The 24,648-nt window shown below is 38.9% G+C and overlaps 1 protein-coding gene and 3 long non-coding RNA genes across 4 annotated transcripts in view; 1 reads left to right on the top strand and 3 right to left on the bottom strand.

Moving 5' to 3' along the window:
• Positions 1-24,648, top strand: part of LOC144652686 (uncharacterized) — a 207,603-nt gene that overhangs the window by 113,055 nt on the left and 69,900 nt on the right. The gene's annotated exons all lie outside the window — the stretch shown is intronic.
• The window catches only part of LOC144652514 (uncharacterized), a 60,269-nt gene that overhangs the window by 34,023 nt on the left and 1,598 nt on the right, over positions 1-24,648 (bottom strand). The window contains exons 2-7 of the mRNA XM_078512538.1: positions 23,856-23,954; positions 23,407-23,442; positions 22,362-22,801; positions 21,476-21,638; positions 20,994-21,176; positions 20,654-20,836 (exon numbers count right to left, since the gene is read on the bottom strand). Coding sequence (XP_078368664.1) covers positions 20,654-20,836; positions 20,994-21,176; positions 21,476-21,638; positions 22,362-22,801; positions 23,407-23,442; positions 23,856-23,916 — 1,066 coding nt within the window. The 5' untranslated portion in view covers positions 23,917-23,954. The remainder of the gene's footprint in view (positions 1-20,653; positions 20,837-20,993; positions 21,177-21,475; positions 21,639-22,361; positions 22,802-23,406; positions 23,443-23,855; positions 23,955-24,648) is intronic.
• Positions 4,236-6,128, bottom strand: LOC144652681 (uncharacterized). The gene is made up of 2 exons (XR_013570590.1): positions 5,827-6,128; positions 4,236-4,321 (listed from the first exon to the last, which is right to left on the bottom strand). It is a non-coding gene; the product is annotated as an uncharacterized LOC144652681 (long non-coding RNA).
• On the bottom strand, positions 15,005-19,100 carry LOC144652670 (uncharacterized). Its single transcript, XR_013570583.1, has 4 exons — positions 19,055-19,100; positions 17,858-17,884; positions 16,146-16,274; positions 15,005-15,541 (listed from the first exon to the last, which is right to left on the bottom strand). It is a non-coding gene; the product is annotated as an uncharacterized LOC144652670 (long non-coding RNA).

Below are 24,648 nucleotides of genomic sequence, written 5' to 3'. Positions count from 1 at the left end.
CTCCCGAGGGTAAACAAAGTGATGATGATGATGATGATGATGAATATAATTCCCTGATAACACTGGAATTTTAATAAACTACGATAAACAAACTTCACAAACGTCTTTTCCTGTTCCATGTTCCATGCACCAAGCACCAAGTTCAAGCTGGTCAAATATAAAGGTGCGGCTCAGATGTCCTGAAACCTGCAGAGATTAGATCGGGAAGCACACTAACCTGAAATCATGCCCTCCCTCCCTACTACTTTGCAAGGGAAAAAGAATGCCTGATCGCAGGTTAGAAGCACACACACACGGGTTGGCTGTCATCTTGTCAAGAGCGAATAGTAAACAGCTCCGAGACGCCATACGAAAGACCGAGTGAGCTAGAGGAGGGGATCTTCAAGCCTGCAACGCACCAGCCGACCGACTTTTAGGTTGTAAATTTTAGTTTCGACTCTCTATAGGATATATAGAGAGGACAACCGTTGAAACTAAAACTGCACTAAATCGCTCTAAATCGGCTAAAAAAACCCCACACAGTACACAAAGGGAGCAACAAACGAGTTAAGGTGAGCAGTTATTATTGTAATTCCGGTCAACGGTTATTTTTTCGTTCTTTTCGGTTTTATGTATTTCCCCATACAAATCCTTATAATTAACAATTATTCGCCGAAGGCGAAGTGATTATTGTTGAATAATCCCCGAGACGAAGTCGAGGGGATTATTCAACAATAATCACTGAGCCTGAGGCGAATAATTGTTTTAGTATAATTTTTAGAGGTGATCATCAAGAACTTAAAAAATAACGATAGCAAACAAGAAAACAGCAAACACAAGTGTTCGCTTGCATACGGTGTAAACCAGTTTTATAATTCATCGATTACAATAAGAATTTATTTAGCTAAAGCAATAAAACGGAACAAAACAAACACTATGAGAAAGATAGATGTCCGGTACCTTTGTACGATTGTTGATGACTTCTAAGCGAATGTGCAAATCCTCTCGAAAATGAGTAGCTCCGGTGAGAAGAGAACTAAGCTTAAATAATGTTTGCTCAATCGATCTGACTGAGTGAGACTGAGTTTCTCATCGATCGCCAAAACCGCCGTGTTTACGATCATTTCTAATGCCTTGAGAACCATCTCTTGAAAATATTTTCGGTCCAAAAGCCTTGGTAGTTAATTCGAAAAATTTCCAATGTTCAAAATATCCAGGACTTGGATAGGTTTCTTTCAAATCAAATAAATTTTCATTCAGCAAAAGCGGCCATGTCTACTTCCCTGGTGGCGTGGCTAAGTAACCAAGCCTTCAAAGCTATAATCACCTCGCCGGGGTGATTATAGCCTCATAAGCCGAGCTTCTCGACCAATCAAAATGCTTCAATTCTTATAATCACCTCTGAAATTATACTAAAATTATATTTTGTTTTTATAGCTATTATTATTATTATTATCATTATTATTATCATTATTATTATTATTATTATTATTACAAGTGAAACCGGTAAAAACAATATATAATTATATATTCCATAGAAAACAGGAAAATGTGAAAAGGTTAAAAAATAGATTAGTCTGAATAAATCTGCAGCTTACAGTACTTTTATAAGTAAATGCCTACATTGTGCGGTTCCAGAAAATTTGATACTCACCCCAAGGATGGTCAATGGAAATTCCGAAGGGGAGGGAGGGCGCAATAGCCCAAATTTTTAAAATAAAGTATGAAGCTAAACTGAAAGTTCCAGGGGGTCGGAAGGGTCCAATCTTGGGGTAGGTATGGATATTTTTGGAACCACACATTATAATTAAACTGCCATTAAGGTCTGGACACACTAGGCGACACGTCGCGGCGACAGTTGCCTAGTGTGACATGCGACAAACTGTGTCGCTGCAACAGAATTTTGTCCCTGCGACGTGTTGCACGAATTCAAACTGGTTTGAGAGCGCGTCATGTATTTTCGCCATATTGAATATGGAAAACTAGTTTGCATTCCCCCTCTTCCAAATTGGTAGTATCGAAAACGAAGACCTCGAAAACGAAGACCTAAGACCCATACGAAAACTAAGACCCAGTCGAAAACTAAGACCCAGTCGAAAACTAAGACCCAGTCGAAAACTAAGACCCATACGAAAACTAAGACCCGTACGAAAACTAAGACCCAGTCGAAAACTAAGACCCAGTCGAAAACTAAGACCCAGTCGAAAACTAAGACCCGTACGAAAACTAAGACCCGTACGAAAACTAAGACCCATACGAAAACTAAGACCCATACGAAAACTAAGACCCGTACGAAAACTAAGACCCATACGAAACGAAGACCGTATATACGAAAACTAAGACCCATACGAAAACTAAGAGTTGCGTGACATTAATAATAATGACAGAATAATATTGAAGCAGACTGAGCGTACTGAGAACGTACTACTGATCAAAAATCTAGACTTGATCGAAAACTAAAACCTGATCGAAAACGGTTGCTGCGTCACAGAAGAGACAGCCAAAGTCTCCAACAGTAATGCACCGTATCGAAATCTTAACGCGCGCAATACTTGCTTCAATAAACTTCGCTACCCGATTATTATTTCTCGCTTTACATCCGCGTAGAAGGGTGCGGAGAGGGGGGGGGGGGGATTGTGCTGGGATGCTCTCCAATGATGCCTTTAGAGGCCATGACATTAGGGGGGACTGAGTATCCTATATCCCATTAATTTTTGGAATAAATATCCCTTATCCAGTTAATTCCGGTGGTTGTTCCAACGTGTATGTTCGATATCCTCAAATCTCTTGTTTAAATATCCCTTTTTCACAAATATCCCCTATCGATTTTCATAATGAAAAAACAATCCTGTATCCCTATAATTTTTTACCCAAATATTCCGTATCCGTAAAACCGATTCCATGCGAAATGGGCTTAGCGATTGCAAAAACCAACTAATAAACCAAAAAAAAAAAAAACGGATCGAAAGGCTCCAATCATCTTTGCAGCTACAACTGTACTATTTTCTGAGAGGTCCGCTTAAACCAAACAGGAGATGTCAATCACTTTTTTTAAGTTCACGCGGGAAAATTTGCAGAGTTCGCGCTGGCCGTATGATGGCGGCGTTCAAACTGCCGGTCTTGAGATGAGATGTTTTAATTTTACTCATGTAGCGCGTAACGAGGCGTACTCACTTCAAAATTAAAGACAAATATTTGTAGGATTTCAATGAAACTTGATCGATACGTTCTCAGTACTCGTCTGCTTCAATGTTATTCTTATCCAACACTGATTCGTAGAGTACAAACATCGCGCAAAACGAGTACAAATGTCACTCGATATTTGTACTTGTCTCATTTCCCCGACCAAAAGATTAAAAACCTTGGCAAGTCATGTGTGACCTAGGCTCCCGCAGTGCTATCAGAATGGAATTTTCAAAAGGAACAGCATCTTTTCATTCCGTTTACGTGTTGAAATAACTGTAGCGTTCCATTTGTCGAAAAATTCTCTCCGAAAATTCCATGTAAATGGAAAGCGCTCATTGATTTTCGATTTCAGTAGTACGTTCTCAGTACGCTCAGTCTGCTTCAATATTATTCTGTTATTATTATTATATAATAATAACAGAATGTCACGCAACTCTTGGTAACGCTGGTTTTGGCCGGGTCTTAGTTTTCGTATGGGTCTTAGTTTTCGACTGGGTCTTAGTTTTCGTACGGGTCTTAGTTTTCGTATGGGTCTTAGTTTTCGACTGGGTCTTAGTTTTCGTATGGGTCTTAGTTTTCGACTGGGTCTTAGTTTTCGTATGGGTCTTAGTTTTCGACTGGGTCTTAGTTTTCGTATGGGTCTTAGTTTTCGTACGGGTCTTAGTTTTCGACTGGGTCTTAGTTTTCGACTGGGTCTTAGTTTTCGACTGGGTCTTAGTTTTCGTATGGGTCTTAGTTTTCGACTGGGTCTTAGTTTTCGTATGGGTCTTAGTTTTCGACTGGGTCTTAGTTTTCGTATGGGTCTTAGTTTTCGACTGGGTCTTAGTTTTCGTATGGGTCTTAGTTTTCGACTGGGTCTTAGTTTTCGTATGGGTCTTAGTTTTCGACTGGGTCTTAGGTCTTCGGTCTTCGTTTTCGAGGTCTTCGTTTTCGATACTACCGTGTGCAAGAGGGTCTTTTTCGACTACAAATTGAAAAATCCTTGGTTGTAATTCAGTTCATTTAAGTCTGGGAATAGCAAATTTGCTCTTGTTGTCTACATTAAACTGCACATGTGAGAGAAGAAAGTATTTTCGTTTGAATGTGTCAGGACACTGGTGTTTTATTCAACAACAATAGTTTACAATTCCTTTTTCCTCTTTGTTCCTCCATCCACCTACAAACAAATCACAAAAACAGTTTTAACTTTAACTTGCACTCATAACTGAGCATATATTGACCTAATTTTTAGTTCTGAAGGAATAAATGGACTTTTAAAAACACTCAACTTTATAAACAAAAATAGTAATATAAAAACAACAATGAATTGTTATACATTGATACAAAGTTAGAAAAAAGCTTTGTGAAAAGACTTGAGACAGACTAACAACCGAGTTAGGATTTCGAGTTGGATTTTCAAGTTGGATTTTCGAGTTAGGATTTCAAGTTGGATTTTCGAGTTAGGATTTTCGAGTCAGGATTTTTTTTTTGACAAAGCAAAACCCATTACAATTATTGAAAGCCAAACTTAAACTGGCTAACCAGAGTGCAAAGTAGGCTGACCAAAGTGAATAGTAGGCTGACAGGAGTACTAGTGTGTAGAAGGCTAACAGGAGTGCATAGTAGGCGGTCCGGCGTGTATAGTAGGCTAACCGGAGTGCATAGTAGGCTAACCGGCGTGTATAGTAGGCTAACCGGAGTGCATAGTAGGCTAACCGGCGTGTATAGTCGGCTAACCTGAGTGTTGAGTACGGTAAGCAACTCGAAAATCCACCTGGAAATCCTAACTCGAAATCCAACTCCTAATCCTAACTCAAAATCCAACTCGAAATCCTAACTCGGTAAATAGGCAACCTCTCAAACAATAAGTGGCACACAACCCAGAGACTATATTCACTAAACAAGAAATTTTACTGCCCTGTCCCTAACATGCATATAATGGCCTGGAATAATTGATCAGAGAGCACTGGGAAAATGATAAAAATTAAAATGGCAATTCATCTTGTGGCTACCCCTCTTGCACATTTTTTTTTTAATTTTTTTGCAAGCCAATCTGCACATACACCTCCCCTCCTTCTTTAACATTTTCAGCCCTTTATTAACCACATTTTGTTGCCACAGTAGGGATATTTGCTGTTGGAAGAGTCTGCATGTTATATCTGGCAAGAGTTCTACATGTAGTTCTCTACAATTTGAGAATGATTCTCCATTCCTTACAAGTTCAGTAGAGAAAATCAACACAAACGTAACAACATTTAACAAGGAGCATGAAATATACTCATCAGTAAACTTTAAACCAGCGATTTGAGAAACACTTTCAAGTTCATTTCGAAGTAGAAAAAGTAAAAACCAAGTCCCTGTACTCTGAATGATTTTTTCACACCTTCAGATGTGCTTAAACGAATCTTCATTTCGAACTAATGCCGTAAAAATGCCAAAACATTTGCCCCGTTCGCTATTATCGGAGCGAACTTTAGGTCTCTGCTCATCATCAAAGCGACGCACTAAGGAATGCATCCAAGCGATCAACTTTAAAAAGTGTTACCATTTTTCCTAGGTGGTTACCAGCGACGAAACTTTAGAAAAACAACAATGAACAACGACACATTCGAGGAAAATTGTTCACTTCGACTACAAAATTCTCCATCACAGGGAAAACAGAACATAAATCTAGGTACTTACATTTCAAGTCCGCCATCATGGCGGCGGTCTCCACGATCCGCGATCTTTTCGTTGCTTAAATTGCCGTTTTCAAACCTTCTATTCTCGCCCAAATGCGACCGAATTGGCATCCATCTTTGTTTCACTGGAATTGCTGCTCAAAGTTCCCGGATATTGCGCGTAGAGACTGGTAGACAACTTTATGTATAAGGCACCAATTTCTCTCTATTATTTTGGTCGATTTTTGCATATTTTCGCAAGAACAATAGAAAAGTGACGTCACGCTTTCTTCCAGAATTGGAATACATCCGAACTGATTACATGCCTCGACGAACTGAGTGACATTACTATAACACTATCGCCTCAAAATCTACAAGATCTTTTCGGCTTTAATTCCAGTGAGCTAAGACCAGCTTAGTTTTGGTACGATTCTATCTTTAGCACTTTTATTAATCTTCACATAAACGCCGAAGACATAAGCTTAAGCCAATCTTCAAAATGAAATTATAGTACAATGAGAAACGCTTACCTGAAGTCTCTGTTAGAAATGTTTGTGCGAAAAGCTTCCACCGTTTCTCCTCATTCCATATTCTTCTCCAGTATCGGGAATACAAATAAAGGATATCGAATACCCTTTGTTTCGGGACTCGTGATCGCGTCAAGAAGAAAGAACATTGACAAAACTATCCTATAGAACTCGAAATTGCAAAATCAAAACACTAGATCGACGCCATTTTGAAAATGCGCCCGCAATACGGACCGCGGGAATCCGCAAGCAGGGGGGACTAGGGGGGACACAGCTTAAACTCTCCCCAAGCGCCACTCCTTTGTCTGAAAGAAATTACATTCAACCTCGCTCAAAGCAATTACAATGAAAAGAAACTGATCACGCTATAATAAAGAGCATACACTCAAGCCTTTGGCAAAATTTTCTTTTATTTCAAATGCAAATGGTCGTTGAGTAGGAAGCCAACAAACTTTTCAATTGTATTTTTTACTACCGTACTTTTTCACGAAAAAGTAATAATGGCCATTTTTCAAAAAACTATTTAAAAAACTACAACTTTGCTCAAAAAGATCCTAAGAGAGATAGTCCATGGGCCCGGGCAGATATCGGTACCATTCAAAGGGACAAATTGTGAGTGGTATCGGTTTGAAGGTCTTATAAAGGAGTTTCAAAATTGACCTGATAGCAATCGCGAAAGAGTAGCTTTATATGATTTTTTAAGGGTATAAAATTCTCCTTCTGCATGAAATCGAGGCTAATTCTTTTGATGGACCAAAACATTCTTTTTTTCAGCGATTTTTGTTTAATTTGGTCTTATGATATTAAAAACATTACTCTCAACTTCGTTACTCAATAACATGGCCAAAATTCGAGTTTTTCTACGAAAAAGAACGTGAAATAACTGTTTGAAGGTTGCGAAATGCATTCTGGGTAAATCCAAGATGGCGGCCGCTTTGCCTGGTAAGTGTTTGGTTCATTTGGTGTCTTTTTATCAATTTAAACCCCGGAAAGAAAACAAAGAAACCCCTAAAATAGATAAAGAACATATTAAAAACTTACAAAATTGATTTATGGCAATTTTAACCGCATCTAGGAGGGAATTATGCAACAAAACTTACACAGTTTCGAGATGTGCTTGGGCTTTTCTGCTTCACGTAACAACACAGTAGAAAACGCTGTGTTAGTGAAACAAAAATTGAAAGATGACCTTATTCGGGGAGATATTTCTCTACTGCGAGAAACAATTGCACTAAGAGGCCATGTTGTACGTTATTTAAGTCTTTAAAACTCACGTTATACACGTATAATTTTTACTACATACATACTTTCACACATAAGACCCCATCACTAGTGACGGAACAAGACCTTGAATAAAAAGAGAGGGGGGCTTTTTTGTGTGTAAACCCAAACAAAATATAGCGGTAGCATCATCAGGATGTCTTTTACCAAAATAAGGAGGGGGCCTGCGCATAACATGCAACCTTTCTAGGTTAACTTACACGCGGATTTGCAGCCACAACTAATACCTTAAAACCCTTTGTACATCAGAGAAACGCCGTTCATCTGCAACGGATTCCGATGGCGTGATAAAGCGACCCTGTTTAGATGTCAAATGCATCATTCATTGCAGTAATGACGACAGCGACGATTTAAAAGCACCACAGGACTTGGAGTCTTGGAGATCATTATTGAGAGCAGCTGCCATTCGAAACTATAAACCAGTCCTAGATATTGCAAAGACTGTTAAAGAAGGGGAAGTTCCGTCCATATTTTATCACCGAAAATGTCGTTGTTTGTTTACCTTAAAGCGAGAATTAGAAAAGCTGTGTAAAGTCAATGAAGAGGAGAATAGAGAAGAATCGATTATATTCCCAGAGAGAAGATCTTCAAATCGACAGGCGCCTAGCGATAGCACAACCTTCGATCAAATATGTATTTTTTGTGATCGAAAAAGTAAATACCTAAAGGGTTCAAAAAATCGAGAGCCTTTAATTCTGTGCAGAGATCTTCGAGCAGACGAGACTATCCGGAAGACTGCCATTGCAACGTGTGACACCAAGATGATTGCAGTTGTATCGCGAGAGCTTGTAGCAGCCGACGCTTGGTACCACAGATCGTGTTATCGACATTACACGCGCCCCACTGTGACCGAATGTGTTGAAGAAGAGGAGGCAGCTGATAGCTACGCCCGTATCGAGTCCAAAGCTTATGAAATGTTATTTGATTATATCAGATTTGATTTACTAGAGAATCCAAGACTTGTTAAACTAACGGAATTAACAGATGTACTCTTGTCGGCCATGCGTTCATTTGGTGTCTCACAAATCAAAGACTCCACGAAAAAGCATTTAAAAAGGAGGTTGGAGCAAGAATTCGGCAGTGTACTGCACTTTGAGGACTTACTGGAGAACAATAAACAGTTCGTAATCCCTGATAATATATCAAGACTCCAACTGGCAAGAGACACAGCGCAAGTTCTTCAGAATCATCTATCACAACAAGGGATCAGCACTTCACGTAACAGGATCGAAGAAATAAAGAAAGTTGGTCTGTACATTCGTGATGCAATTATTTCACAAGACGCAAAAATGTCATGGCCACCCCAGCCTTCAGAACTGGCCGAAAATGCAGTGAATATTCCAGAGGAACTTGAGGTGTTCTTACACACTGTCCTGACTGGAAGTGTAAACCGTCCAGAAGAAGGCTATTCAGCAAGAGTACAGCGTCTGATAAACTCTTTCTCACAAGACATTGTTTTTGGAGTTAGTGGTGGGCGTCAGAAGCCACCTAAGCAAATTCTTTTGCCGTACGCTGTCAAGTCTTTAACAAATAACGTCGAACTTATTCAAATTCTCAATCGTTTTGGACACGGAGTCGCTTATTCGCAGATCGAGGAAATGAATACGGCACTTTGTCTCCACAAAATGGCCCTGACCCAAGAAAATGAAATTCCACTACCACAGAATATTCAACCTTTCATAAACACCACTCTCGCCTGGGACAACATTGATAGATTGGAAGAAACACTTTCTGGATCAGGAACGTCCCACAGGGTCAATGGTATCGCTGTGCAGGCGAGACACTTTGGACCCCAACTTCCCCCAGTGGCAGTGCCTGAAGTAGCAAGAACGAGACAGAGGAGCGTTGATTCTTCGACTATCACAGAAATCCCTGCATACAATGCTGGTGAGCGCTGTAATCCTCGCGCGCGAAGTTACGTGGAAGTAACCTCTGAACAAGTGATAGAGCACGCACGGAAAAAGAACTTGCTTTGGATTTTAGTGCGCCTTCATTCAAACGCAAAGCAGAAAGCAAGCAGTTGGACTGGGTTCAATATATCAGTCCGTGAACAGCCGGTGTCCAAAGACAACGTAGGATACTTGCCAACCGTCGATGCTCCCGCCACTGATATGGCCACAGTTCATGAAGTTCTCGTACGATCTCTTAAAATCAAGGATTCTCTCCGGCTTCAGAGTATAGTTGTCGTCTTCGACCAGGCGTTGTACGCAAAAGCGACGGAGATACAGTGGAAACATAGTGAGAGGTTTAAGGATCTAGTGCTGAGGATGGGTGTATTTCATACAGCCTGCACTCTGCTGTCTATCGTAGGAAAACGCTTTCAGGACGCTGGATTGAGAGACCTTTGTGTCGAGTCAGGTGTCATTGCAGAGGGATCCGTGTCAGGCGTGCTCGATGGTCGCAGATATAACCGAGCAGTGAGGTGTCACAAGCTTATGTATGAAGCTCTTATGAGACTCGCTTGGAAAGGGTTCCAGTCATGGGTAGAAGACAATCATCCGGATAAGAGAAGAACGGTTGATGTATTCTTTGACAGTCTTAATGAACTTTACGAAAACACCTGCGCAAATGAGTTTGAGGAGAAAATGACCAGTCCTGGTTTCGCCAAATTTGTCGAACTTTTTGACAACTACTTGAAGTATCTGCGGCTAGAAAAAGGGAAACTGTCACAATTCTGGATGTCGTACCTTGATCTTGTGGAAATCCTCTTGGGGCTGTTGCGAGCATCTAGGGAGGGAAACTGGGAGTTGCACTTATCTTCTGTTCGGCAAATGATCCCCTGGTGTTTTGCATATGACAATCTTAACTATGCGAGATACTTATCTGCCTATGTATCTGAAATGTCCCATCTTGAGAAAGAGCACCCAGAAATTTCAGAGTATTTCAGATCTGGTGGATTTTCCGTACAAGTTGGAGACCAAAATCCGTTCGGAAAAATACCGGTCGACCAAGCATGCGAGGAGACCGTGAACATTGCATTGTTTGCATTATGTTATATCTTTGTTTTATGATGTCTCACAGTACGCGCACTGTGATTGGTCATTTTTTACGGCCGTCTTAGTCGAAATTTTAAAAAAGTTTTGTTTATCGAAATGTTTTAAGAAGAAAATTTTGAGAGCCGCTAAAAACATTTCTATTTGGATAAAATTTTCAGAAAACAAAGGCGATCTTCCACGCTTGTATAAAACCAGATTTTTCATAACTTATAGAAACCGGAAACGCCCCCAATGTAGTATGTGTAAAGTCACGAACTTTACAATTTTTTCTTTCGATATGTCAGTCTTTACAAGTACTGTAAATAAGTCGAAATCTGGTTGGAAAGGATTTTGAGAGTTCTGTAAAGAGAAGACGAATAAAACATTAAAAATGAAAAAAACTTACCTGCTGCTGTTCTTGACGAAATTTCTGCAAATTATTTAAAAGAGGTCCGTTCATTTGTTTTGAAGGCGGAATGAAGTTGAATATGAGCCAGACCAGACAGCTTCAAGCTCTGTGATGTATTCATTTCCCAACTAAAATACAGTTTCTCATAGTCAAGGCAGTTATTAGCATTCAAACCTGAATGCTGGCGGTCACTCTTTATCTCAGCAATCGTTCGAACTTTTATTTCCAACACTCCGTCACACGTGGCAATTGATTCAGCTCCATTCAGCTCATGATTAAGCTCAGTTCTTCACCAAACTCCTCTTAGGAGGACAAAAGAAAGCGGTAAAATAATAACGGCGGTATTGAGGTTTTCTCCCGCAGTAGTTTCTTGACAATTAAGTGTTCTCTCGTTCGACGTTCGGTATATTTGGGAAGAATACTGCTCAATTTCAAGTTTTCGAACGCTTGACAAACACGCTGTAAATTGCTCGAGGTGCTTTCTTTATAGTTGAGCTGTTCTTCTCTGTTTCACGAATTAAAAAAGTTATTTCAAAGCATTCTTCAGTCGTTTTAAGCTCTCATGCTTTCGCCGTAAATAACTGCACCAATGAATCGTAGGAATGAAACGTTTGAAGTTTGTATTCAAGTCTCAAGTCAACTGCAAATTAAAGTCTTTTTGGAAAACCAAATTAAAGCTCACTTCAGTGACACACGTCAGTCAACATGAAGCCCCGTTTTCGCGCGCTTGACTCGAAAAGTGCTTCTTTTCTCCAGATAGAGGGGGAAAAATAACTTTTTAATCTTGTTCACTCGCTTAGCACTGTAAGATACGAATCCTCGTTTCTTCCTGTCTATTAATTTAAAAACTCGGTTCGTTTTTAACAGGACGGACCTCGAACTCGTCTTAGAGGAGGTATATTTCACAAATCACTTTGGTTGTCATGGCAACCATACGGAGAGAAAGGCACAAGCTATCTTAGCTAACATCAGCTGCCCCTGATGAACATTTTTTACCCCATTTTTATAGCAAAAACGCCCTTTAAATTTCAAAAACGTGATTATTTATGACCCTCTGAGCAATAAAAGGCAGCATTGACTTTCCAAAGATGACGTCAGAAATCACGTGATTTCAGCAAGAAAGCTACTCTTTTGGGATTGCTATCACATACCATAATGAACTAGAATGTTCAAGGATTCTAAAAATATATGATAGCATTTGTCCCTCCGAATGGTACCAAACACCTATTTTTGGGGTCTGGGCCCATGGACTAAGAGGTTCTAGTAAAGTTTTCAAGCGAATTTAAAAATGTGATCCGTTCTGGTCACGTGATCGATGACGTCATAACAATGGGATTAATTAAAAACTCTTTCACATATAATTATCTACCAACATGCAATTTCTTATTACCTCGCATTTAATGCAACGCCAGATACGCACTTGTACCCAGACTCCCATTTTTTGAAAATTGTGCATAGCTACCTTAATTTTGATATTTTGTTCGGTACCTGAGCAGTCCGAAATGCCTCACACCAATGTGCTTCAAACTGCAATGACTGCTTTTTTAGTAATAAACTATTTTCGTCACAGTAAGCAAAAACGAACTTCTGAGCAAAGTCACGTGACTAATGACGTCATCAACCTACGACTTATACAATAAGTAGTTTATGGTAAGAGTTATTTCTATACGACGTACTACTCCTGCTGACTTCAAATTGACCAAGTTATTTGGCATTGACGATTTTTCAGTTGCAAAGAATTTTGGGAAGGTTTTTATTATAATTATATATTGTTTTTATAATTATTATTATTATAGATGAAAATTCGAATTAATAATTTGACACTGGCTAAAAATGTTATTTTTGGACGTTTCGGCCACTACTGTTTCCTTCTTCTTACACTTGATCGATTGTGACTGTGTTTATGTTGGTCAGACATCACGCGCGCTTAAAACACGTATGAAAGAACACGCAAAGGCCATCGCAACATTGGATAAAAACTCTTTGTTGGCAAAACACCATATGCTTAACGACCATCAAATAGATTTGGAGAGCGTCGAAATTGTTGACAGGTCAACGGTGTGGAAACAACGACTAATTCTTGAAGCTTGGCATTCTGTGCGAGATAGAAACGCTATAAACGAACACATAGCGCTACCAAACGTTTACAATAGCATTAAGAATTCATAGACTCATTAAGAATGCTCTAGAGACTTTTGTTGCACTCGGAAAGTTAATTTAGTTTTTATCACACATTCGTTACAACGCTTGTGTTTGTGCTTGTGCTTGCGTCGCCAGTGAAAACCAGACTACACGTGACACTTTGTTCCCGAAACTTTGTTTCCTCGTTTAGCCACCTGAACAGCAAAACATTTTCCTTGTTTCCCACTAATTTAGGTTCCAAGGAAACATGACAAGAGACAATGTTTCTGCAACAATTTTTTCTAGTTTAGACAGGCCTTTACGCTGTAACGAGAAAAAACTCAGTATATTGGTCCTACTAATGATTCACTTTATTATACAGTTAACTCTCTCTTAACGGACACCTCTATAAAACGGACACCTCCATAAGACGGACACCTGGTGTTGGTCCCTGCCGTTTTTCAGTAATTTTACTGTAACAAAACTCTCTGTAAGACGGACACCTTTCTAAGACGGACAACGGAAACTTTGAAACCGCCAACGGACAGGCACAAAAAGTTCTTTTTTAGTGAATAATACTTCAAAACTTGGTATCGACATATAGCATAGTAAGTCAGCGCCTTTAGAATACTAAACGTACCAAAAACAATCCGCTTTAGCGTATTACTCCTCTGCGTAAGTGTATGGGCACCAAAGAGGTAGTTTTCTACTTACAGTATTACCGTTTGTAATGAGCAAACGAGTTGAATTTTTTGATATTATTTTTGTTTCACTTTATAGGTTTTGCTAAAGTAAGCGACTTACAAAGGACGTGTATTCGCTGTGCATAGCCGTTTAGCTTTATCATCTCAAAATTTCTGGTGTCACGTTGCCTCGACTCTTTATAAGGGGGACACCTCTTTAAGACGGACAGTTGGGGCCGGTCCCGACGGTGTCCGTCTTAGAGAGAGTTGACCGCAGAAAATTTAACAGAATAACATAAATTATAACCTTGGTCTCCTTGCCTAATGTTTAGTGCCCGGCCCCACAAAAAACACTGGTGTTTGATCGTCTGACAAGAATACACAATATCACAAGTACAGGTAAGTATCTCGCAGTTAATTCGCTATTTGAGTCACGTTTATTAGCTCTTTTAGACAAATATGGCTACAATCAAAACCTAAGGAAAAAAACAGGTCGAGGAAGTAAATACAAATTTGCAGTGCCATTGACCAGCACAGAAAACTAGCAGCATTATTATCGTTGTTAAACAGTTCAGAAAAACAAGTTTGAGTTCATTCACTTTATTGAACTAATTAATCATCTTTAGTTTACATTTGTTTTACCTAGAACAGCCCTTAGCGTCCCCCCACATATAATAGCACTTAAAAACACTTGTTACGTGATGAATAATGTCTTACATACATACATACATACATACATACATACATACATACATACATACATACATACATACATACATACATACATACATACATACATACATACATACATACATACATACATACATACATACATACATACATACATACATAATAAACTTTATTGAAGTGTCAAAGGTATTTAGCTAAAGAGCTAATTGGGGACACTAAAATAAATATTACAAATATAAAATATAAAAATTACTAATATTATATAAATAGATATAAAATATAAAAATACTAATATTATAAAAATAGATAAATCGATAGATAGTTAAGGACGTTTGCGGCAAAGTTTTATACTCGATAGATTTTTTAAAATTTGTTACTGCGGCCAGATAAGGCCCGCGTTTCAGAGATAAAGCGTGTGGAAAACTATCCTGAGTTTGGAAAAATTGGCGTGCGTAATCAGCAGTGTTCACAAGGCTTGTAGTTAAAAAAAGGAAGATTAGTGAACGGAGGTAAACGATCTTAGTCACATTTTGTGGAAGGGCGTCTGTTACGTAAATAATTCATAGTGTTGATATCTTTTTTGTAAGACTTAACCCTGTAAAAAAGCAATAAAAACTGTCGTTCGGCAAAACGAGAAGCTCAAAAAGCGTAATTCAAACGTCAGTTGGACAATAAAAACAAACTTCCACTCGATAGATTTTTTTCATTTTCTCGCAAAACGTAGATATTAATTAACAAAAGTAATACGTTAAGAAAAAAGTAGGGGTCACCGACCATTTAAGAGAGCAAACTCCAAGCGAAGTGAGCGGAACGGCTATCCACCCTAAATGTGCTTGGAAAGTTTTCTCAGCGCGCGCGTTCAATGAATGGCGTGGCATAACGTTGCGACATGAATTACGTGAGCAGTAATTAAGGATGCGCATAAACAATTAGCGCGAACCGTCCTTAAGCCCCCCCACACCTTGGTTTACTTTATTCTAGCTTTGTTATAAGTAAATTCAGTGATTGGCTTCTGTTTTCCTTCATTGCTTCACTGCATGCCACTAAGATTCTGAAACAATATATACAAAAGATATTAAAACAACTAGTATGTATTACCATAATCTAAACCTGCAGAATAAGATAAGAGAAATGAGGAAAACAACTAGGGAAGACTAGGGAAACTGTAAAAGACCGCAATTCAATACTGATAGAAAGTTGGCATCAATACCATAGAATATATTTCATTGAAGATGTGTTTATTGTTCATCGTGATTAAAGACAAGAAAAGATGAACTTTTTTTCGTTTGTCTCTCGATAGAGTCATTATCAGGCGACGAGGTTGTATGTTTTCGTGTCATTATTCAGTGGTGCATCCCATAATGTCTTTAAAACAACAGAAATCAAAATGGCCGTCATATCGCAGCAAATGTCTTTTGAATCTCTCTTTTGAAACTCTTCATTCACGTTTAGGGTGGACTTTTCATATACATGTTTGTCGCACTCTTCTTGATTGTAAGCAAACATTTGACGCTGGCTGAAGAATGGGCGTGGCTAAAATTTTAGAACGGGTAACGCTACTCTCTTAGCATACTCGTTCTACCCATCCTCCCTTTAAGCTGTTACAAATTATGGGATTAAATAACCTCAGTAGATTGACAAAAGACAAAACTTACCTCGACGGCAAAGATTACACGACTTTGGACAGTTAATGGCCGAGAAGTCAGGATTGTCCCAGCAAAAGTCTCTTGAAGCCCTCTTTTGACACATACTTGCGTAGACAGGTTCATCATCGCATGTAAAACCTAAACAAAAGAAAATGAAGAGATTGTGTGTTTATATTTAACTCGATGTCACGAAATGTACGTGCATTTCAAAATATTTACGATATAAAAATATTTAAATAAGATTAAATAGCATCGAACTCGGAAAAAAATCCGAGTTCCAGATGAAATGTGAACCCACGACCCTCCGTGTTCTAGAACGGATGCTCTACCACTGAGCTACTGGGACTCTGTGGTGAGCAAGGGTGAAATGTGGGTCTTGACTAGAACCGCATGACGCGGTCACACAGCCAAATGATGACTGGCACATATGACTCATAAATGTATCACAAAAATATTTAAAAAAATATATTTTAAAAAAATATTTAAAAAATATTTTAAAAAAAATTTAAAAAAAAATTGGTTGAAAAACATTTACGATATTCATGTGTTGTCAGTTGTGTCTAAAATATTACCGTTATCGTTACTGTTATATCGTTGTCGTTACTGTTACACCGTTACCGTTACTGTTATATCGTTATCATTACCTTGAAGTTGTAAATACGTTTATGAAGGTGAAGCTCTCTAGACTACCTGAGACCATTGCGTTCAACTTAAACACGGAGGAACGTTCTCGATAAAAAAGAAATATTTTCGCAATCACGAAACGTTTTTGCTTGCAATTTAAAAACGATTAAAACTTGGATGTTAATCTTAAGCTTGTGCCCGTGTTGTTGTAGGGATGCGAGGCGTGGGGGCCAAAATTCCTGTCATTTAAAGCGCCATCTGATAAAAGTATATTTACAGGTTCTCTTGATATTCACAGTAAAATGTGTCCTCTTTTTCACGCCCAGGAAACAATTTTGGTAAGCGTTTTCATTTTTCGCGGGGCCTTTAAGCCAAGAAAACGTATCGTGTGGATACTCAAACGTCCCACCAACGTACTAAAACACAGCAGCTTTACGAGAAGCAGTTCTGACAGTAGACAACATCTATCGTCTCGAAATATTGAAATTCGCACATTCATGGCATAATGACCTTCTCCCTAGAGTACTTGACTATATTTAAATACGGTATGCTAGAAAAATGCATGGATACAACACAAGATATACAGCCAAACAGAATTTTTATAAGCATAGAGTAAACACTAATGTAGAAAAGCAATCCGTCACTCTCATGGCAATTGATTTTTGAAAAGACCTTCCATCTTCTTTGAAAGACTTAGGTGTGTTAGCATTTCCCAAGCAAACAAAACGTTACCTCCTGTCAGAACAAAAACTAAATTGATTTTCCATTAAACTAAGTCGGTTTGTAAATTCGTAAGTCCTCTTCCCTATTGTTTCTTATATATTAATCACCTGCTTTTTATACTATTTATAACATTTATTGTACGGGGAGCTAACTTGAAAACCTACCGGTTCATTTAGCTCCCTAGCTCAATACTTAATTAACTACAAATTCCTGTAATACCTTATTTCTATTTTATTAAGAATACGGAAAAAAAATGTAAACTTTAATATTAGCTTAATAAAATTATTATTATTATTATTATTATTATTATTATTATTATTATTATTATTATTAGTATTATTATTAGAAAACCAGAGAAAATAGGAAATACATACCTGGTAAAAATGGAGATTTTGGTGGTGCTGTAAACACAAAAGAAAAAAAAGATGATTACAGAAGGATAGATCATATGTCAAGTATAGCAACCGGGTCAGACTTCACCGCCCTTTCATTTCAATCGTCTTTGCCACTTACTATTCACTGCAACGAATATTCAATATTTAACAATTATTCCACGAGCGCGCGTTGAATATGAGATGGTAAATAGCCAATCGATCTCATATCCAACAAGCGCGAGTGGAGTAATTGTTTTATTAAAAATTCCCAAAGAATTGCAATATTTGAGCTCCCAAACTGTTTTCGTTGACGCGTACCGGCAACCATATTGGTGGTCAATGGTATATGAGCTCATATACCATTGCCTGTTAACCAATCAAAACTCAAGAGTTTCAATATACCATTGCTAGTTTGTAATAATAAATGAGATACAACAGTGGCATATCTCGCCGTCATATTCTTTTTGTTACTCAAATCTCCAAACCAAAAAAAAAAACACAGACCGGTATATTCGAGAAGAAAATTCCGTTTTAGGTCAAATGTTTCCTCTCAAATCAGTCAGTGCATAAATATGATACACTGTTGTGGTGGATGTGTGGAAAACTCTCGTGGAAAAGGGCCATTTAGGATTCAACACCACCAGACCAGCCGGCCAGTTCTGACAAATGGAAAGCGCCCATAGTATAGGCAGTGTACAAGTAAATGAAAGTTTGTTGCCCTAGAACGCGGTACCCTGACCATAAAATTTTTACATTTATACGTTTGCCTGCGGAGACAACATGGGAGGCGCGGTGGCCTAATGGTTAGTGCGCCGGACTCCGGATCGAGCGGTCCGGGTTCGAGCCCCGGCCGGGGTCACTTGTGTTGTGTTCTTGGGCAAGACACTTTACTCTCATGGTGCCTCTCTCCACCCAGTTTTTAAGGTTAATTACGGTTCAAATATCAACTAACGCTATTCAGTAAGGGTTTGCATTTTTAAAAGATGAGGTTAAAATTTAGAAAAGCTTGTGAACGTAATACTAAACTCAGAATTGGTTGATATCGCATTTCACAGAGTCACTTTCCAAAGTTTAATATGAGTAACATTTATAGAAGACTTTTAGATTACTTTTAGTAAACTTTCAATATAAAGCCATCTTTATTATTATTAGAACGTCAAGTTCATAAATACTTATCAGGCTACAACTGATACTTACTACAGTCATGCTGGCTTAGGTAGTCAAGTATTCCCTGCAAGTGTCCTTGGATGTCCTTTGCATCCACAACATCCTCGTCGCGGTCTGTCATCAATCTGAGTCTCCGTTTATCCATTCCAGCGCCAATACCAACAGCCAGCACACGAACACCTGCGTCTCGTAAGGGCTTGGAGGTTTGCTTCAAGCCCCTGGCTCCGCTTGACTGGACACCGTCAGTTAGTATTATGTCAATCTTATACACGCCCTGTCTGGCATCCGGTAAGACTTGATCGACTGCAATGTTTAGGGCCTTGTCGATTCTCGTTCTGCCACCCATTTTTGGTAGTTGCTGCACAGCATCCTGAAATTTGTCCACCGTCTCGTATTGTCCAAACTGAGCTACCTGTGAGGCAGAGGAACCGAACAGGACCATTGCTGCTCGATTTTTACCTGGTGCTTTATCCAAAGTCATCACTAGTTTCTTGACTACTTCCTTTGCATCGTTGAATTCTGACTCAACACTGCCTGAAGAGTCCACGATAAATGCCACATCCGTTGGACACGCACGAGGAACTGAAAAGCAAGGATTCCTTATCGTAAAAAATGTTGTGGTTATTCATCGTGGTAGAGTACAATAATAACGTATTTTTCGTTTGGCTCACGACGTAGTCCCGTGTTATGGAGATCGCGACGTTTCGACTGCACACTGCCAGTCTTCATCAGGCGATAAGGTCGACTGGTTGTGCGTGAACTTATAAAGCACGCTGCTGCGCTGTGATTGGTTGGTTTTCAACAGCTGTGATTGGTGCATTTCAATCCTCGCTGTTTCTGTGTCCTGTTGTTCCCTCAGCGGTCCGGTCCTTAGTTTTAAATTCGGGAACTGGGTAATGCTTATTTACTATAATAAAGCTTTATTGGGAAACATAGTTATAGTTACAATAAGGAATAGAACATTAAGAATTATATATATATAATGTAAACCTTTAGTAACTTAAGTCGAAAAATTGGCAGTTTTTTCAACTTTATCATTTGTAATCCGTCTTAATCTTCGTCAGTCGAAACCATCCTAATTTATTTTTGGGTTTTTATTACTCCTTTAGTGTTTTTCCATGTTAGAAATCTGTTATTTTGACGTTTCCTTCAAGTTATTACTAATCAGAAAAATGATTTGAAATGCCATGACATTGCTCCTTTAAGCATTAAATTTGTTTAGTGTTGGAAATGTTCAAAACAAATTTTCATGACCTAATACGTGACACCAAACAAGCAATTCAAAGCGAAATTGCTCTTTCAGTGAGCGACCTTTCAGCATTGTACACTACTCACTATCTATATTGATCGAAAAGGGATTTATCGTCACTAGTTTCAATCTTTTTCTTGTTTGTCCATCAGCATACTTTTACCGTGTTGCATCGACTATTTTCATAATCGAGTCTGAGATTTTTCTGGCATTTTCCCAATGGAACTGAAATTGACGGTAAGACAATTTGGACTGCAAAAAAGGGATTTGTAGCCGCCCCTACCCCTTCCTGGTCCTCTCCACCGAACCCTATACACTATCGTTGTTCTAGCCTCCCAGGGAAAGCAAGGAAACAATAACTTGAAAGAGTATCGACTTACCAGGGCATTTCTGCACATTGCACGAAATAGTCTTTACAGCAGGTCCCAATCTGGTACAATTTCTTCCACCGTTAGATGGCGGGGGATTGGTGCAGGTCCTTCTTAATGTCTGAATTCCACCTCCACACGTCACACTGCACTCAGACACTGGAGACCAATCAGTGTATTTTCCGTCTATAGGACCTAAGAGAGAAGGAGGAAAAATCAATTCATAGTCAACAACACAGCTGCAAAATCATATCGACAGAATTGTCCATGCCCTTCTCCACGGAACCATACACAATAGCGTTGCCCTAGCGTCTAAAGTAAATAAACCATTACTTGAATACTACTGACTTACTAGGACATTTCCCTTCATTGCACGAAATAGTCTTTACAGCAGGTCCCCATCTGGTACAATTTTTCCCACCGTTAGATGGCGGGGGATTGGTGCAGGTCCTTCTTAATGTCTGTATTCCAACTCCACACGTCACACTGCACTCTGACGCCGGAAACCAATCAGTGTATTTTCCGTCTACAGGAGCTGAAAGGAAAGAAAGCACTTCAGTTGTATAGTAACATAGCAGAGCGTTTACTGCTGTGGAATGAAGCTTAAAAAGCCCATTCGCTAGGCATCTTATTAATTTTACGAAGACACTAAATAACTATCAGTGTAATGTTCTTTCCTCTTACTTGTAAATTCGATCAGGTTCGCGTTATATCTATTCATCTATCTATCTATGTATATTTGTTTGCTTGTTTGTTTGTTACATGAATTCTTCAATTTCATTCCTGCACCATCATAATATCAAGATTTTCTTTTATATAACAGTCCAAACTTACCACAGACGAACTCTTTGAAATCTTCATAAAGCTTGTTCGACAGCACTGTAAAATTGCTATAAAGAACTACTTTTCCTTTTTCACCAGCTGTCTGTTTCATTTTGTCCTCGTTCTGCGCTGCGCCTGGGCCAATTCCAATAACCTTGATAGTGACATTTTTAGCCTGCGTTAAATAAATAGTACCGTATTTTATTATTTATTTGATAATGAGGGTAGCGCAAAGCATTTTCTTCGCGAAATTTAGAGATAGCAGGGCATCTTAAAGGAATGATAATTAGCTTTCATGACACACATCAGTCCTCAATGCTGCCGTTTGCCGTTTGGCGTTCGTACTCGGAAATGAGTACTTTTGTGTATGTCGTGAATTTGGAATTTTTTTTTTATTTTTATGAGGGATAACTTTGACAATTCCATAAAAAGGAAACAAAATGAAAGGCAAGCTCGTTCGTCGTATAACGTCATGCTTAATCTCTCTCATATTGATCACAATTACCTCGGGGTAAGTTTTAAGGGTAAAATTTGCAATATGTAGGAGGCTTTTCTACCCGGGGAGGGGGGGGACTCCTCGTCGTCTCGCTTAGGGGTGTAAATTTCGTGTTTTTGGTCCCATTTAGGGTGTTTCGGGCAAATCGCCAATAATTTTAGCCTTGAAGATCTCGTTTAGGGTTGCACACGAAGAAATGTACGAATATAAATTCTATTATTTTGTATTTGGTATCTTTTAGGGCACAAGAAAAGCTCCAGCCAAAGCCAGATTGGTCTCTTCAAGGGGTTCTTTTCAAAATTTCCGACGAGCATCCCTTCCCCTTTCAAATGGAAGTCTCCCAGGGGCTCAATAAAGGGTGTTTCACAGAAAGTAAAATCATATAAAATTAAATAGAAATACCTCCAAATCTTTTGTCAATTTCGCAAACGGAATTTGTGGTTCCTTATCCCATCCCGCAATATACGGTATTCCATCAGTAAAGATTAGCATAACATTCTTGGCATTTGGTCTGTCCCCTCCTTTCTCGGTAAACAACTTGGTCGACGCCAGATTCAGAGCCATATCTGTTCGAGTTCCCTCTCTTTTTGGAACAACTTTTAACGCATCAGCCACGCTACTCTTCAAGTTCTTTGCATTGTGGTAATTCGTGTTTGAAAAGTTGTGGTGGACTGTTGCACGATCACCAAAAGTGACAAGACCAAAGTGATTGCCAGCTGCAGACACACCAAGTTTGTCCACCAACGCATTGACGATCTCTACCAGCTGATGGCGGTCAGCTTTCTTCATACTTTGAGATATATCACCCAGAATGGCGATATCCATGATCTGATGACAGTCATCTAAATTGAATAAGAAATCAACCGTTGTTCTGTATCTTTGCAGAATACGCGTATACTTGGTGTCCGTACCCAGCTTTAAATTAAAAATAAATGCGACGATAACCCCCGAATCACCAAGGAAAATATTATAAGAAATATTTCCTGTACTGGCCTTTCTGAAAAAAATGCCACTGAGCAAGTTTTATCAAGAATCGGACTAGTTCGTCCACTGTGAGTTAATTACAAAATGAGAGAGCGGTCTCAAAACAAGATATATTTTCTTACACATGAAAAACTTCTCTTTTTCTTTTATTTATGTCATATAGAGGCGATTTTAGTGTACAGTTTCCGTTAATGGAACTGTGATAACTAGCAAAAGGTTAAGCTAGCTTATCTCTTTTTATATTGGGACGATTATTTTGATCTTGGACGGTAACCCCAGGTCGGCAAAAGTTCACTTTCAGCTAATAGCAAAGCAAAACTAATGGTTTTGACTTTTCATATTTGTGTATCAAACCCTTCTCGCCGACAAAAAAGATAAAGGAAAATTATTTTTGATCGCGAAGTTGGACAACTACCCACACTTCACGTATTGCATGCCGTGCATGTAAAGCAGAAATCATTACCTTCATCCGATGATGTCAAGTATCTAAGCGGTAGACCTGAAATTAATAACAGCGTGTCAATGGGGCATCAGCGTAAATCAGTCAACAGCAAAAGCAAACCGAAGTTTAATCATCAGAACATCTGAAGGATTGCGCGTAAAACACGACATCAACTCAAAATACATGTACAAGGTAGATTCTTTTGTAAAAATATCCATTGTTGAACTGAAGAACGGATTTTCATTTTCCCCCTTTTGCTCCCACGTTCCATATCCGCTAAATAAATCATTTCCTTTCATAAGGTTGACAGAACATACACTGACATTTATACGTTGAAAATGACATATAAATATTGTGTACTTATTATTCTAAATTAAGTTAGCCAATTATCGCTCTCTTTTAAAAAAAACCTCATCGAACTTATCATTATCAAAACAGAAAAAAAACAAACTTTGGCAACACAAACTTACCATAACTATCGCATATTAAGAGAAAAACGAGGAAAAGGAACGAACAAGTGAAGTTTGCCATCTCGGTTAGAACGTCTTCACCTTCCTTTCAAGTACAAACTGTAAAATAAGTGTAACATCAAGAGAAATGTTTCAGTTTCAAATACCAAATTAACCCAAAACATATCTCAAAGGAGGCAATCTTGACAATTTGGCGCAGATCGCGGCTACATCAATTCAGCCGTCTCCGAAACATTTTACACTTGATGACTGTTCCCGACGGACAAAGTCTCTCGAGAAAGTAAGTAAGTAAGTTAGTTGAAGTGAGGCAAGGCAGGCAAGCAAGCCTGCGATGTACAGTTTTTCTAGTAGCCACAAATTGACCACAACACGACGCGAGTGAAATGGAGTCCATGCTTAAGTACATGAAAACGTCATCCGGCGAGTAGTTGCACAAAACCGTGACGCCAAAAAATACCGACATTCTGCACCAAAATCATTCCATGCGCACAATACACCAAAATCTCGTCAAGGATTTAAAAACTCTATGCAAAGCGGCCAAGGCCTCTGAATTCTAAAATCTAAAACTACATATCCTCCCACGCCGAAGATTTGATGGCACGAAAACAACCCTTGACCTCGATCAATCAATCAATAAACTTTATTTATCCTCGGAGCTGACGTGGGCCGCCTAGGCCCCAAGCAAGACATATGCTAGTAATGTGGGACGATTAAATGCAGAGGGCACACACAACGTTAGGAAGACTATGGCACAATTCTTTGTCGGATCTCACGTAGCTTGGAGATGCATGTA

This window comes from Oculina patagonica, chromosome 4 (assembly GCF_052425735.1).
Source record: "Oculina patagonica isolate OP01 chromosome 4, crgOcupat, whole genome shotgun sequence".
Classification (NCBI taxonomy): Eukaryota; Metazoa; Cnidaria; class Anthozoa; order Scleractinia; family Oculinidae; genus Oculina; species Oculina patagonica.
The sequence above is the reverse complement of the archived record's forward strand: the minus strand, read 5'-3'. Positions and strand labels throughout refer to the sequence as shown.